Source organism: Eutrigla gurnardus, assembly GCF_963514095.1.
Source record: "Eutrigla gurnardus genome assembly, chromosome: 4".
In the NCBI taxonomy this organism is placed as follows: Eukaryota; Metazoa; Chordata; class Actinopteri; order Perciformes; family Triglidae; genus Eutrigla; species Eutrigla gurnardus.
The window spans coordinates 32,211,511-32,227,161 of NC_139918.1; the positions used below are offsets into that span (position 1 = coordinate 32,211,511).

Consider the following 15,651-nt stretch of genomic DNA (forward strand, 5'->3'; position numbering starts at 1 on the left):
TCCACTTTTCTATGAACCCACGACTATTTCTGCTCTATTGGCACACTATAGGAACTTTGTGGAGGAGAAACTCGGGGTGATGTATACGGAGGGCAGAAAGACTGAATTTGCAAAGTCCTTCAGAGAAAGTGGTCCAGCCTCACCTGTGTTCTTCATCCTGTCCCCTGGAGTGGACCCACTGAAAGATGTGGAATCACTGGGTACTGTAAACACACACACATAGATAGATAGACAGATTTTATCTTTAGCTTCTCCAGATATGCACATAGAAAACATATAACACACCATTAACAACATACAAACATACTCATGCACTCCTACTCTTATTGCGTGAAGAAAAAATGCATATTCTTTATTCTTTCTTGTGAATGGGCTTTAAGAAAAGAGCACGCCTTCTATATATCGCCAACAGCATTGCAACAATAGAAGAATGGTGTTGCAGATTAATGCAGGGGGGAGAAAATGAAGGATGTAGGGGAAGAGAACTTTGAAAGCACGAGAATGATTAGTGAGGATAAAGGATGTATTTCAGTGGGAGTATAATCACGTGAAGATTTTTCTCAAGGGAGGTTTTTTTTTTTTAATCTACTATCGACACGTTCCTATTCCCAGGAAGGAAGCTGGGTTTCACTATCGACCTTGGCAAGCTTCACAACGTGTCCTTGGGCCAGGGCCAGGAAGCTGTCGCGGAGGTTGCCATGGAGAAGGCAGCCAAGGAGGGTCACTGGGTTATATTGCAGGTCTGACGAGACAGATGAGTTTAAACAGAATATTTGGATAGATAGTGCAAATGTTTTTTTTATCTTCGGATAGAAATGACTGGATGATAATCCCTGTTTGCAGAAACATAATAGGGAATGATTTAAATGTTTTGCTTCCTCCAGAACATCCACCTGGTTGCTCGCTGGCTGGGTTCACTGGAGAAGCTCCTGGAGCGCTGCTGTGAAGACAGTCACACAGACTACAGGGTGTTCATGAGTGCTGAGCCGGCACCGACACCCCAGGAACACATTATCCCACAGGTACAGATGCAGCGTGCATGCAGTTGAGTCATGCATCTGGCATACATGACATGAATGTAGGCTGCCAGCTATCTTTGACGTAAGCTACAGTTTTGGCGATAAATACAGATATCATGTGTGTCCCTCAGGGCATTCTGGAAAACGCTATCAAGATCACCAATGAACCTCCCACGGGCATGCACGCCAATTTGCATGCTGCTCTGGATAACTTTGACCAGGTGAGTGTCCACCACTCATAGTGCTTATTTGCTTGCGTATTTATTGACTCCCTGCTCACTTTCTAGGACATCTTGGACCAGTGCAGCCGCGAGCAAGAGTTTAAGACCATCCTCTTCTCTCTGTGCTACTTCCACGCCTGCGTGGCGGAGAGGAGGAAGTTCGGATCCCAAGGCTGGAACAGAAAGTATCCGTTCAACACCGGAGACCTGACGATATCGGTCAACGTGCTCTACAACTACCTGGAGGCTAACGCACAGGTGGTCACGCACAGTGTGCTGTTTGGTGCTTTGCTTGAGTAAAGACGATGAAGATACTGATTTTATACTGTGATGATGATGATGAAGGTGCCATGGGAGGACCTGAGGTATCTGTTTGGGGAGATCATGTATGGAGGACACATCACTGATGACTGGGACAGGCGGCTCTGCAGGACGTACCTGGAAGAATACATGCAGCCCAACCAGGTTTGTACTTGATGGGGGTTGAGTGTGCGGGAACCAGCCCAAGAGGACAAAATGAGAAATGGCTGCCAGATTTAGCTGCGTTTTTGGACAGAAAACTTGGACCATTTTGGGGGCTGAGAATCAGCTCCAGTTAACAGCATCTTGGCTAGTTTTGGTCCAGAGACTGCATATGAAGGCTTTAGAGTGTCTGGCAGATTTAGGAGACTGTTGGACCAAGAAATTCTGGCTACCTCAAATAGGATGATTTAATTTAATTTTGTACTGTTCGAGATCTGAAGATGAAAAATCTTCCTTCTGTTGTTTTATCTCCTAGTTTGACCGGAAGCTGTCTTTGGCTCCTGGGTTTGTCGTCCCCTCCAACCTGGATTACAAGGTAAGTAGAGATTTAACTGGTCAGAACAGAAGGATAACTGCATCCTGCTGTGTCTTTCTCAGGATGTAGAACAAAGCATCACTGAGAAATAGTAAGTTCAGTCAGCTGACCATGGATAAATAAATATTAAAAGTGCAATTCCCACATGGACAGTCCACTAAATATACACTTTAAATAAAAGGACCAAATAACTAACTAAATAACAATAATACGTGGTATTTACCATTTCTTTCTCTCTGTCCAGGGCTACCATGATTTCATAGATGAAATGTTGCCCCACGAGAGCCCAGTGCATTATGGGTTGCACCCCAACGCAGAAATAGAGTTCTTGACAGTGACGTCAGATAACCTTTTCCATACTCTGCTGGAGCTGCAGTCTCCTGATGCTGTGATGGGGGAGGGAGCCTCACAGACCCTGGAGGAGAAGGTAACTACACCTACATGTCCAAATTATTATTATTTTTTACTTAAAATACAAAATTCACAAGCCTCACATTTTAAATGTTGTACAACTTTTGAATAGCAGCAGTAGTCGGTTTCTCTCATACCATAATTCTTAGAGATCCAAGGTGGAGATTGACCACATCACTAATCTAAACCTTCCTCAGGTGAAAACTATTTTAGACGAGGTGCTGGAGAAGCTGCCCGAGGAGTACAACATGTCCGACATCACCTCAAAGACGGCTGAGCGCTCCCCGTACATCCTGGTCTGCTTCCAGGAGTGCGAGCGCATGAACGCGCTCATCTTTGAGATACGGCGCTCGCTCAAGGAACTCGACCTGGGACTCAAGGTACTCGTACAGGGCCCCCAGCCCCACCACCTGTAGTGAAAAAAATGGCTGTTTGTTAAAGTAATATGCACTAGTGTGTCACCTCTGATGTGTTTTGTAGTAATGTAACAGTTAAATGTCTGTCGAAGGGTGAACTGGCCATCTCCTCTGAGATGGAGAAGCTGCAAACAGCCTTGTTCTTTGACAACGTCCCAGAGACCTGGACCAAGCTGGCCTACCCCTCCACCTACAGCCTGGCTATATGGTGTGTGTGTGTGTGTGTGTGTGTGTGTGTGTGTGTGTGTATGGGTGTGTGTGCTGCTTTGCTGTGTCCACCAGATTGATTTTATCCTCAAATCTTTCTCCCCATGTGTGTGTGGGTGTGTATTAGGTATAATGATGTGTTGCAGCGTTGTAAGGAGCTGGACAGCTGGACTCAGGATCTGTCTCTGCCTAGTGTTGTCTGGCTGTCTGGACTTTTCAACCCACAGTCCTTCCTCACCGGTAAAACACAGATAAGAGTCCTACATGCTACCCTCATCTTTTGTCTTTGCTTCCTTATTGTTTTGTTTGTTGTTGATGTTGTTCTGTGTTCCCAGCGGTGATGCAGTCTCTGGCGCGGAAGAACGAGTGGCCTCTGGATAAAGTGAACCTGACCGTGGATGTGACCAAGAAGTTTAAGGAAGAGTTCAACCAACCTGCCAGGGAGGGTGCATACGTGTATGGACTTTACATGGAAGGTGGACAGTTCACGATCCTACATACTTATCTAACTTTAGAAATTTTAAATGAAAGCTTAATTTGCCCCCTCTGTACATGTTTACTTTACATGTGCCCTCCTCCCCCAGGTGCAAGGTGGGACACTCAGGCCGGGGTGATCACCGAGGCCCGTCTAAAGGAGCTGACCCCGGCCATGCCCGTCATCTCAGTCCGAGCCGTGCCCAATGACCGCCAGGAGACCAGGAATATCTATGAGTGTCCCCTCTACAAGACCAAGATCAGAGGACCCACATACGTTTGGACTTTCAGCCTTAAAACCAAGGAGAGACCCGCCAAGTGGGTGCTGGCAGGAGTAGCTCTGCTGCTCAGTGTGTGAGAAGGGAGTTTAGGAATGCAGGTGTGATCCTCAGCTTACCCATCATCTATATATTTAAATTTAAAAACGTATATACTGCAATATACACATAACCTGGAGGGTGGAGTCACCTCTCTTTTTATTGAAAAATGATAAAATATACAGAAAGAAATGCCAAAAAAATTCACACACTAGATCACAGTTAGAACCGATAAAATCAAAGCTTGTTTTGAACAAATCAAATCTATAAGCTACAAGGTATCCTATAAGCAGTGCTGCCTCATTAGAGCGGCATTCGAGTGTGTCATTGTCGTAACACTTGTACCTCTTACAGTATGTTATGCAGCAGTTTTAATAGCACGTTAAATTACACAGGTGAAGTCATTCTGACATGACAAGACAACATCCGATTGTCTTTTTTTTTTTTTGCTCCTTCCCACTTCACAGTACACATGGGGATAGTATTCATCCATTCAATAAAAAAAAAAATAACAAAAGAAATGTGTGTAAACCAGCTCTTTTTTTCAACTGGAGATTCTAATGCACATACTGTAGCTCGGGTACTATATGTGCTAACAAGTCAAAATCTGTTTGGCCTCTGTGTGTGTTTCTACATGTGTTTTCTGTGCGTGTGTGTGTGTGTGCGCTCGTGTGTTTTCTAGTCACTGTCGGACCAATCGAGCTCCATCATGTCCATGGCTGCGGTAGCCATGTTGATCTTGGTTCCGTGCCGCACGCTGCAGCTCTTCACAGAGTTCTGATTGGACGAGGCCCGCATGCTCACCTGCACCCCCGAGTGGCCAACGAGCCCTACCTCGCCTCTGATCTTTTGGCTGACGGCCTCGCTGCGGTCCCCTCTGACTCCCTGGACCACGACACCCATGTCGCTCCTGTGACCCCTGACCCCCAGCTCGCTCCTTACCTTCATCAATCCCAGGTCGCCCATGTTCATGTTCATGTCCATGTCACCTAGCCTGTCCATGTCCCCCATCTCATCCATGTCTAAGGACAACATGTCTCCCAAGCCCCCCATACTCCCGTGGAGACCCTTGAACATGGTGCCATGGAGCCTTCCTCCCTCTATGCCTCCCTCTATGCCTCTCTCGTCCAGCCTCTCCCCCAGCTTTTCTATCTCCCACCCTCCCTCTTTCTCCCTCTCCCCTTCCGCCTCTCCAAACCCACCCGAATACCCTCGGACTATGGTGGTCACCCTGCTCCTCTGCATCCCCCCCCTCTCCCGGTCCCCCTCCCCCCAAGTTCTCTCCTCCCTCTCCACTACCCCCCCTGGGAAGCTCCTGAGTGTCACCTGCACCCTTCCTCCCTCCATACTCCCACTGTCGTCCCTCTCCCTCTGCCCCCAGCACTTCTCCTCCAGGGTCCCTTCCTCTTCCCCATCCTCCTCTCCGAACCTCCCCTGAAACCCCCGGATCGCGGCATGCAGCCTCCCGCTGTCGAGCGAGCCCATCCCTCGCTCCAGCGCCGCGCTGCTGCCCCTCTCTGTGTCTCCGTTGCTGAGGGTGCGGAGGAGACAGCTGACGCCGGCACTGCTGATCCCGGCACTGCTGAGCCCTGCACTGTTGGAGTCCTGAGAGTGTGAGCGGAAGAAGGAGCCGGGGGAACTGATGGACATTGGTGTGAAGAACTGACAGAATCAAGAAAGAGGCAATGAGAAAAGGGCCGGGATCATAAAAAAATAATAATTTGATTTTGTTTCTTTCTGAACAGATACATTTTAAGTTCCACTTACTGGTGAAATGTTTGAGCGCTCCATGAGTAGGGAGGTGGGACTGGGAGACATGTTGGAGCGCTCCATCAGCCTCTCCTCCCACAGTCTGAGCCTCCTCTCCCTCTCCTCCAGCTCCTTCTCTTTGGAGTAAAGCTCCCTCTCCAGCTTCCGAAGGCGCTCCAGGGTCGACTCGATTTCACACCTGTAGGACGCAGACAGTATACGTCAGTGTACATGCAGAGATTTGATTTGATTCACTGATTAATGATCACACGGAGATTTGGTTTCGATGTGTCAGCAGTGAGGGAACATCGAAAACATAGATGTCAATGCAAATTAGACATTAAAGATATTATTTACCTAACCACAAGACGGAACTCACATTCAATTCACAGACAGTATTTACGAGAGAATACAAAATGTTGCAAGTGTTCAGTGTTTTTATTGCAGTGGGGAAAAACTGTTTAGTAACAGGATGATTTGGCAGGCAGTCCTGTAGTGCCACCTAGTGGGCATCTGCTGAAGTGGTGGGCAGGGTGAGAGGGGTCGGAGAGGATTTTTGTTGCTCTTTTCACTGTGTGACCTAGTGTTTCAACTGATTCGCTGCAGTACTTTCGGTTACCATGAGAGGTCACTGTGAAAGTTAGTGAGCGACTGTCTGTGAACCTGCATTCACAAACACAATCAACTCTCACAGCAACTAAATATAGACAGATCTGACGCACAGCCATACCTCCTCCTGTGTTCCTTCCATGCCTCCCTATTCATTCACCCAGCCTCTTCACCTCCCCCACTCTTCCTCCCCCCTCCTCCTCTCCTCCTCCCCTTCCTTGTCCAACTTTTTCCACCCGTACCCAAAACTTCACTCAGAATTGATTGTCTCGCTGTACTCGTGTTAAATATGCACAGAATCTCGCACCTTCTCTCCTCTGCTCTCTCCCCCACCACTCTCTCTCTCTCTCTCTCTCCCCCCAGTCTCACCCCTGTCGCCCATCCTCTCTCCCTTCCCACCATCTTCGCTGTTTTTTTTCCCTCCCTTGTTCAGTATTTTAGATTTCACATGCACCCACTAGCTTTCTGTGCTTTTGTAATCTTCTCCTCTTCTCCAGCTTGTACTCGATTTCTCCTTTACCTTTCCCCCCTCCCCCCATCCTCTGTCTCCCTCCATGTGGTGCAGCGAGGACAGAATGGAGTAGAGGAATCTCTTCCATGGACGCTTTCCAGAGAGCTTATTATAGACTGAAGTAGAGCACAGGGTCACAGATTCAACTTCTCTCCTGAGCTTTAGTCCACAGAGTTGTATGTATGCACGTGCGTGACTATGCCGAATGTGTGTGCACATGCATATAGACTTTTATTTGGAGTGCAGTAGATCACAGACTGCATTTGTCACCCTGATCAAGACATTAGAATATAAACCGTTGAGATTAAGATGCCTCGTTCTCAGATGCAGTGCAGATACACTTTTTTTTATGCGTTTGTGTGTACCTCCACTGGTCCTTGTTATGTAGGAAGGAATTACACTGGTCCGGTAGCCTGCTGTCATTGGCCATGGTCTCCAGGGTTACCAGCACCTGTTTGAACTGTGGACGTTCCTGTTGGTACATGGACCCACACAAGTTAAAATGACTATTTTTAAAAATCTAGCAAGGCAGAAGAGACATTTTTAGATGATTAACCACTGTCACCCTTGTCCATTCAGCTTACCTTTGGGTCCGCTTGCCAACATTTCCTCATCAGCTCTGCAAAACTTGCTGGACAGCTGGTGGGGATGGTCAGCCTCTAGATACCCAAACAGATCAAGCAGAACCTTTTTATTTAATGTCATGTCAGAAGATATTTTGACAATAATTAAACCCCCTAACAACCATTTAAAGCCACTGAAAACTTTGCTTTAAAGCTCAAGTATTTCTGTTTAACATTAACTTTTTATGACTAATTTAGCAAAACTCAAAGTCAAGAGTCTACAGCCACGCTGTCTGCTCTGTGATGCTGCACTGGTGCACAGAAGAGAGTTGAGCTAAATGCTAATGTCAGCATGCTAACAGATAGTCTACCATACTATTTATGCCATGAAAAGATTCAGTATGTCCCAATAGACAAACACAAGGATGTCCTACTAGACCCAGGTGCATTTGCAGTAGGCCTATGCATGCTTCTCAGGCTATTCTGACCCACAATCCTTTGTGCTGCAGATATATAAGCAAGAGGGTCAACGTTCAAAGTGCCATGTTATGAGGAGACACTTTTCCTTCGTCTGTTATTCTGACAAACCGTCCGAAGGTGGCGCTCTTTAGCGCCACTCTTCAACTCATGCCACACATTCTCTTTTCTCGGTTGCAGAAAAGACGTACGATACCATACAGCCACGTTTACTCGATTGGGAAGGATAGCTCAAGAACAACATTTTTGGACCCTCATATCTGGATCACAATCCACTTTCAGGGTATTCGAGGGTATTCATATACATTTATGAGGTGCTTTATGTAGTAATAGAGTGCATTTATTATCGTAGGTATATTATGAACAGTGTCGTACCAAAGTATACCTTGCCGGAGAAGGAAGTAATGTGGTCCAATGGGATGCATACTGCATGCAACAGTACTTACTGTGTCAGAGCAGGATAACATTGGCTTTTTTACAGGAAACAGAAAGTCTAACTGAGACTGGCTGTCATCTTAAGGTTTAATTTATTGAGAGTTTAAACATTCCTAAAATCAGCTAATGTGCATCATCAGGAATGTGTGGGTGTGGTTTTGCTTGTGTTTTCAAGCCACTTTCAATCAGATCTTATCAAACAGCCCGACCACTGTCGTCTCATTTTTAATCAAATATTGCTGAATCCTGATTGGCTCTCAGAAGTACAGTGTTTGTGTGACATGACCTTTTTTTCCAATCCCACCCAGCTGCAGGAGGAAGAGCTCAGAGAGAGAGAAAAAGAAATACAGAAAATCTTAACCATGGCAGGATTTGACTTTAAACTAGCAATATTCCAAGAATAAAACAGGCAGGCTATGAGACGTATTATATCACACATGACAGACGAATAACATTCTTAATGTAATCATTCATTGAATTTACGCTCAATCTGTCTGGGCTCATGTTGATCTTTCTGTCACATGTAAAGTGCCATAACAACACTAAACCCCAGCGTGCCACTTAGATCACGTCCCCTGCTTAAAAGGCCTGAATGAGCCCAGACGGCTCCATAGTGCACTGCAGTAAATGGAAACCGTTTTCTCTGGGGATTAATCCTGAAATATCACTGACTCTGAGTGGAGAGAGGGCAAGTAAGAGGGTCAGGAGGAGAGGTATAGCAATGGAGGGGAAAAGAGGGAGACTGGGAAAGAGAGAGAGAGAGAGAGTTATTTAGGGAGAGTATTTGGAGATAAGCCAACAGCTACGCAGGAATCATGTTCTCCGAGTTGTTTGTCGGGCCCCCAGTGTGCTTGTTTTTGGGGATTGAGGCACGTCAATAACTGAAACATATACACGGTATAACCGCCCCCCCCATAAACCCAAATCCACCCTCCTATCACTGCAATCTTTACTCTTTCCCCCCCATCTTTCTCTCTCTCCCTCTCTCTCGTAAAGGCTTTAGCCAGGGGGGAGTCTGGCAGTGCTCCACTGCTGTGTATCCAGGCCTTACAAGAGCAGAGAACTGACATCAGGCCTAAAAATACCCGGCCTCAACCTCACCAGCTCGCAGTGGAAACCATGAGAGCATCGCATTGTTCCTCCAGCCTCCTCAAACTCTGGTGGGTCTACATGCTGACGGGGTGTAAGGAAGAGTGTGCTCACATGTGTGTGTGTGTGTGTTTACCTCTTGTTTTTCAACCACCAGCCATGCAACCTGCAGCCCTTCGAAGCCTTTGAAAGGAACCTCTCGAGTCAGCATCTCCCACAGCACCTGACCACAGAACACACTGTGTCGGTTCATTCAGACAGACACAAAGTCTTTGATGATGCTGGTCGGAGCACTGTTTTATTTTGTGCAACTCTCTTAAGTAGTTGTGAAGATGTCTTAATAGGGAAGCGCCACAAAACCAAACATACAGTAGCTCAGAGAATATTTTAAAATTAAGTCATACTAGTGTTGATATGACAGGCGATAATGATTCTGTTGCATTATAATTCCTGATACATTACTTTGAGGAATATAAAAAAAAATTATCCTAATTTAACACAAACTTCACAAAAGCCATCTTAATATATGAACACTTTCAGCTGAATTAAAGATGTCAACAAACCCTCGATTCTAGCTGTCAGTGATACTATGTTGGTTCATACCAAAGAAAAGTATTGAGACTCGTTTCCCGGCAATATATGTAAGTGTTATATATATGTAGAGTACTACCAACTCACCACACCGTATGAGTAGGTGTCACAGGTCTCAGAGACAGGCAGGCTCTGAATGACTTCAGGGGCCATCCAAGGAAAGGTGCCCACCACGGTCATGTGGGTGGTATGAGACAGGAACTTAGACGCCCCAAAGTCACAGATCTGAAATCCCAACAGAGAGCGGTGAAGAAAACATCATGTGTGCTTGGAATTGAATGAAAAAATGGTGGCCTGTCTTTAAATCACAAGACACGAACCTTCAGCACTTTGTCTGCTGTCATCACCACTGTAAAAGAGAGGACATCAGTCATGGCTGTGTTGGATGAAAAATGAAAGAAAACGTGGTTAAGGTTAATGTGTTACCGTTCCGTGACTTGAGGTCTCTGTGAATGACTTTGACTGGAGCTTCTGCGTGGAGGTAATGCATACCTGTAAGGAAATCAGGCATTAATAGGATTCATTCTCATTTTTGGGATACATTTTTACGTTTTTCTGTTCTACAGTCCACCAAGATCATAGCTTCCTCTTGGATGTGTGTGTTTTTACAGAGGCTGATACACAGAAAGGTCCCAAACACAGTCAAATTAAGTAAATGTAATGTTGAATGTGTCATGTGTGACAATCGTGTGGTTTTTTTTGTTGGTTTAAACTTGAGGTTAACCCAGAAATCCACTGGATGAGGTTAAACTGAGGTTAAAAGTCAAAGTTGACAGTATTGAATACTATTGAGACTGTTTAATACCTTCAAGACTATCACCAAGAACATCAAAATATTACTCTTTTAACTACTTCTTTCGCAGGTGTCTTAATCATATTTACAACATACATGAAATATGTCCAAAGTCATTCTTTTATTTTGCCTGTTGCAGTTTGTAACAACTGCAACAGGCAAAATAAAAAAAATAAAAAAACGGGACTGGGTTTTGGCACTGCAGCACTACATGGACTACACAGCAGAGAATTTGATTCCTGTGATGGCACATATTGCAAAGAATGTCGTGAAGATGAACGAAGGCTTGACCAAGCAAATGGCTATTAAAGGCAAATACTCTACTTCCAAGCAGATGAAGATTGCCACCATCTCGCAGCTCAAATCTTCTGTGGTGAAGGATCTTGCGAAGCAGCTCACCCAGTGAGGTCATTATGTGTTTGGCACCATGTGCTGACTTGTACAGTTCTAACTTAAACTTTTTAACGTGACTGAAGGATCTCCATGCCAAGGACGATGTCAGTGGTTTGCATGTAAACCAACTGAATATCATGTATACTTTACTATTATTATCTCCGGTACATGATAACTTGAGTTCAGCAGTACACAGATCACATCAGTACATATCAGTGCTATTTATAATATTAACAGAAGTAGTAGTAAATATATAATTATTATTCCTCCAAGTGTACCTTTGGCTATCTGAATGGCCCACGTCATGATCTGCTCCATGTCCATCTCCTCACTCTGCTCACTAGAAAGGTACTCATACAGAGATCCTGCACTGGCATATTCTGAAACAAAACACACATACACACACACACACACACAAAGTAATTACATTACAGGAGAACATTTTGGAAAGTATGTATGCAATGTGTGTGCAGAGCTGTGTATTTGAACAATGAATACCCACTTTCATAATGCAGTTTACAGCAAGTGACAAACATTGTAAAACATTGGTTGTAAGCTATAATTGCAAAAGTTTCTGGTTTCTGAGAAACATCACACACAGTTAAGCACAGCACAGAGAACGTCACTCAAATCTGTGAAAAAGTGCACAACCTTCACACCCCGACCGTCTAATCCAGATGATGTCTGAGCTCTTAACCTTTCCCATTTACCATTAACTCTGACAAATGAAAAGAGACAAGAGGACGAGTAGAACTATTAGTTAGCTTAAATTGAAATGAGCTAAAATGAATTAGCTGAATGTTTGAAAAATGCATTTAACCATCACCGAACTTTGTCTCTTGAACCATTTATTTTTTTTGCCTACTGTACTCTTTTATTTTTAGTCATCGATGGACTCAGCTGCAGCGAGTATTGTTGCTGGAGTGTGTAGTGGTGTGTCGGTTTATCTTAACTATATGACCCCATCCAGGATTACAACCACATCCAAACATGCTTGTCTCAGTTACAAATGTCCTGCCAGGAAACACAGCAAGAACCCACGTTCGTAGTATACGACCATACTTCAAAACACACATAAACACCAGCAGGGCATGTGTTGAGGACTAAATACATATTAAATAAGCTACACCACACACTTGTCTAGTTGTATGGGTACAACAACACCTGACTCCTGTCAAACCCCAACATGTTGTATTTGTATTTCTGTATTTTTGTATCTATATAGTCTGAGTATTTCATTATTTATATTCTGTATTTGTATTTGTCCAACATCTTAAAATGTAAATCTTCTTCTTCTTCTTCTTCTTCTTCTTCTTCTTCTTATTATTATTATTATTATTATTATTATTATTATTATATGAGAGCACAATCTGCCCTTAAGCTCCTTTCCTCAACCCGAACCTTGACCCAACCTTAACAACTAAGGCTATTTGGATCCATTAGGCCATAACCCCAAAGATAATAATAATAAGCATGTTCATTTTAAGAGCACTTTTTCAAAAGACAACTCTTCTCTGGATGTCCTGAAAGGACACATGGATCCCATAAACAATACATATGCACTTGCTGACACACATGTCTGACCTGTGACGATGCCATAGTTGGGAGATTCCAGCACCGCTCCATAAAACTGAATGATGTTCTTATGACTCAGGACACTGAGAATCTCAGCCTGGACAAGGAGACAAGAAAACAAAACAACTTCATTAGCATAGTCCTTGGCAAGGAAACGTAATCTTTCCGAAAATAAAATGGAAATCGTTCCTTTAAAGAGTTTAAAACTAAAAGTTAAAGCTTTCAATTTGTTATCCAAGCTCTTCCTGGCGGTGTCTCCGGGACGCCCGAACTGAAGTCTGAACCTCTTTCATAACACAGGTTGAGTCTCCAAACAAAGACCTTCCACACCACAGTGACAAACAGGCCATTAATCTGAAGCGACGTCTCGGTCAGACCCTCTGAATTTGTGGAATATGTAACAGTTGCGAAGCAACATAACCACCAATTACATGAAATCACAGTGAAATATTTTCTCAACAAATATTGTTTCTTCTAAAGAGCAATTCATCTTATTGATGTCACTCCCACGTGTGAGGTTGTCAGCACGGATGTCAGCTTGTGTACATGCAGTTTTACATTTGTGAATGTGGTGGTGGATGTACATCTTCTCATGTATAAGTTGGAGCTTCTTGTACCTGAGTATATCCACATTTTTGCTATTTAATAATTGAACTACATTACTTTTATCTGACATCTATAGTTGATCAATTAATATGATAATACTGTATAACAGAAGACCATTGTGCATGGGTACTTTTACTTTTACACTTTACCTGCATTTTAGGTCTTTTAAGTACAATTTTGAATGCACTCATAATAAGGGTATTACTACAGATTACCACAGTGTGGTATTGCCATCCAAGTAATTCTTCCAACACTGTGTGAATGCAGTGCTTGTGCAAAGATGACTTGAAATATGATTTTAATGCGAGAGTGTCTGCTAAGCTGCAGCTCTCCCATGATCCATCAATTTGTATTTACACAGGAACTGTACACACACAATGTTATGCATGTCTGCCCACCCGGCCTGTGTTAGTGTGGGTGTGAGAAAGTGAGTGTGAGGGAATCAAATTCTATCCCCTCTGCTTCATGCAGTCACAACCTTAGTACCTTTACGTATGTGCATACGTTTTACATGTTTAAATCTGCTGCCACGACAATGACACCATGCCCGATTCACCCACAGGTCAGCTTAACTCCCAACAGTTTTCCTGACACTGGGCCGTGAGCCTCCACCAGCCATTATTAATGAAGTGGAAGGAAATTTAGTTTGGGGTCATGGTCATGGTGGACCGCCTGGCCTTAGCTGCTGTGCGTATCGCCCCACAAATGACCACACACCTCGCCCTGAAATACAATGGGAGGAACAGGGGAGTGCTGGCATAAATAAAAAAAACTGCTCTATCCACAAAGAGAGGGGGGGAGGAGGAGAGGTATGTTTAAGATAAACACATGTTCAACGGCAGACAACAGGGGGAGGAGGGGGAGGGAGAGAGGGGCGTCCAAAGAGAATCTGGGAAATAAATGTGAGCCAATGTGCCAGTCCATAACTTCTAAATACTCTGGATCTTAAATCATGTTGTGGGTGTCTCTGCTGCAGAAGTGTATGATTGCTCTGTGTGTGTGTGTACCTCTTTGTCAATCTTCAGGAGTTTCTTCACAGCCACTTCCTTGTCCTGGGATATCCAGAGAGCTCTGTAGACGCTCCCGAAGCTGCCTCCTCCACAGTTCTCATAGAAGAGCAGGTCCTCATGCTTTATCTGCACAAACGACGAGCCAGGGGACGACATGGCATACTGACTCACACGCTCACACAAACGCACACATGTACACGCACGCACACATACGGCTCAAAAAGTGTCCAACCACCAACGCTGCCTCAAAAAAGTGTACAAGTCCAGGATCCGAGTGGAGAGAGAGAAAGAGCGAAGGGTAAGAAATAAAGCGAGGTGGGGTAGTTTTCTCCACGGGGGGCCGGAGTGTGGATGTTGTCAGCCCGGGCAGAGCGGCTTGTCAGAGAAGAAACCAGAAAGGGCTGGAGAGAGAGAGAGAGAGAGAGAGAGAGAGAGAGAGAGAGAGAGAGAGAGAGAGAGAGAGAGAGAGAGAGAGAGAGTTTGATCCCCGTGAGTCAGGAGAAGTTACTGCTAGACCAGAGGAGGTATTACATTGCCTGGTAGTGGTGATCCGGTGTAACTACAAGGCAACGCTGACACACAAGAGCGTGAGAGGATGAAGGGGAGGTGAGTGTTTGAGTTTGTGTAAGTTATGGTTTGCCGTCTCACTCTGCCTGCAGCAGTCACACTGTTCAAATATGGTCACTGGCATCCAGGACATTCCTTCTTCCTGGATAACTGTGGCTATATAAAGCTCTACACACACACACACACACACACACACACAGAGGGAGATACTGCTCTGGCCTTTAGCGTGTCAGACATAGTAAATCAAGTCGCAATGAGGGTGACTGTGTCAGATACCTAAATCCATCCTTCACACACACTGCATCTAAACACACACACACACACTCACACACACTCACAGTGACAGTCACCAGAGAAGCCAGGGACGGGACATTGAGTAAGTCAGCCTGACAGGAACAACCCAGTGACATCATCAAGCAAGAGGGCCATGCTGACATCACTGTGTGGGGACAGGTGAGATCAGCCCCGGGAAGTTGGGACTCTTCTCAGTGACAGTAATCGAATGCAAGAGGACACATAACTGTTTAGGAATAAAACATGACTCCGACTGCTGCGACAGAGTCATGTCACCACATTGTACAAAATTGGGGGTGGAGGGGTTCTTCCTCTGGGGAGCAGAGCAGACAAGTCACAAATAAAAATATTTTGTCTGCAAGTGGACAGTTTGGCATTTGGGGTTCGTCTTCTGGGAGTAGCTGTGTCGGTTTTGACCTCAAATGGACAGAGATCATCAGGGGAGCACGACAGTCAGTGTTGCAGCTTAATTCACGCAGATCTACA

The 15,651-nt window shown here is 44.8% G+C and overlaps 2 protein-coding genes across 2 annotated transcripts in view; one reads left to right on the forward strand and one right to left on the reverse strand.

Annotated features, from left to right (window-relative positions):
• The window catches only part of dnah9l (dynein, axonemal, heavy polypeptide 9 like), a 37,824-nt gene extending 33,876 nt beyond the window's left edge, over positions 1 to 3,948 (forward strand). Inside the window, exons 79-91 of the mRNA XM_084007119.1 lie at positions 52 to 200; positions 613 to 740; positions 885 to 1,022; positions 1,151 to 1,240; positions 1,307 to 1,498; positions 1,586 to 1,705; positions 2,019 to 2,078; positions 2,323 to 2,505; positions 2,687 to 2,869; positions 2,998 to 3,113; positions 3,240 to 3,352; positions 3,448 to 3,588; positions 3,697 to 3,948. Coding sequence (XP_083863245.1) covers positions 52 to 200; positions 613 to 740; positions 885 to 1,022; positions 1,151 to 1,240; positions 1,307 to 1,498; positions 1,586 to 1,705; positions 2,019 to 2,078; positions 2,323 to 2,505; positions 2,687 to 2,869; positions 2,998 to 3,113; positions 3,240 to 3,352; positions 3,448 to 3,588; positions 3,697 to 3,944 — 1,861 coding nt within the window. The 3' untranslated portion in view covers positions 3,945 to 3,948. The remainder of the gene's footprint in view (positions 1 to 51; positions 201 to 612; positions 741 to 884; positions 1,023 to 1,150; positions 1,241 to 1,306; positions 1,499 to 1,585; positions 1,706 to 2,018; positions 2,079 to 2,322; positions 2,506 to 2,686; positions 2,870 to 2,997; positions 3,114 to 3,239; positions 3,353 to 3,447; positions 3,589 to 3,696) is intronic.
• A 97-nt stretch (positions 3,949 to 4,045) lies between these two features.
• On the reverse strand, positions 4,046 to 14,701 carry LOC311011930 (uncharacterized protein). Its single transcript, XM_084007153.1, has 11 exons — positions 14,302 to 14,701; positions 12,698 to 12,785; positions 11,392 to 11,493; positions 10,354 to 10,419; positions 10,248 to 10,276; positions 10,015 to 10,152; positions 9,473 to 9,559; positions 7,357 to 7,431; positions 7,138 to 7,244; positions 5,671 to 5,851; positions 4,046 to 5,565 (listed from the first exon to the last, which is right to left on the reverse strand). Exons 1-11 carry the CDS (start codon positions 14,458 to 14,460, stop codon positions 4,582 to 4,584), a joined length of 2,016 nt encoding a protein of 671 aa, XP_083863279.1. The 5' UTR covers positions 14,461 to 14,701; the 3' UTR covers positions 4,046 to 4,581.
• Positions 14,702 to 15,651: the final 950 nt, after the last annotated feature.

Coding starts and splice junctions, on each gene's coding strand:
- LOC311011930 (XM_084007153.1), bottom strand. CDS start 14,460: ATGTCGTCCCCTGGCTCGTCGTTTGTGCAGATAAAGCATGAGGACCTG. Junction 12,786..14,301: donor TCCTGAAGATTGACAAAGAG/GTACACACACAC, acceptor CTCCTTGTCCAG/GCTGAGATTCTCAGTGTCCT. Junction 7,432..9,472: donor TGGTGGTTGAAAAACAAGAG/GTAAACACACAC, acceptor TTGGGTATCTAG/AGGCTGACCATCCCCACCAG.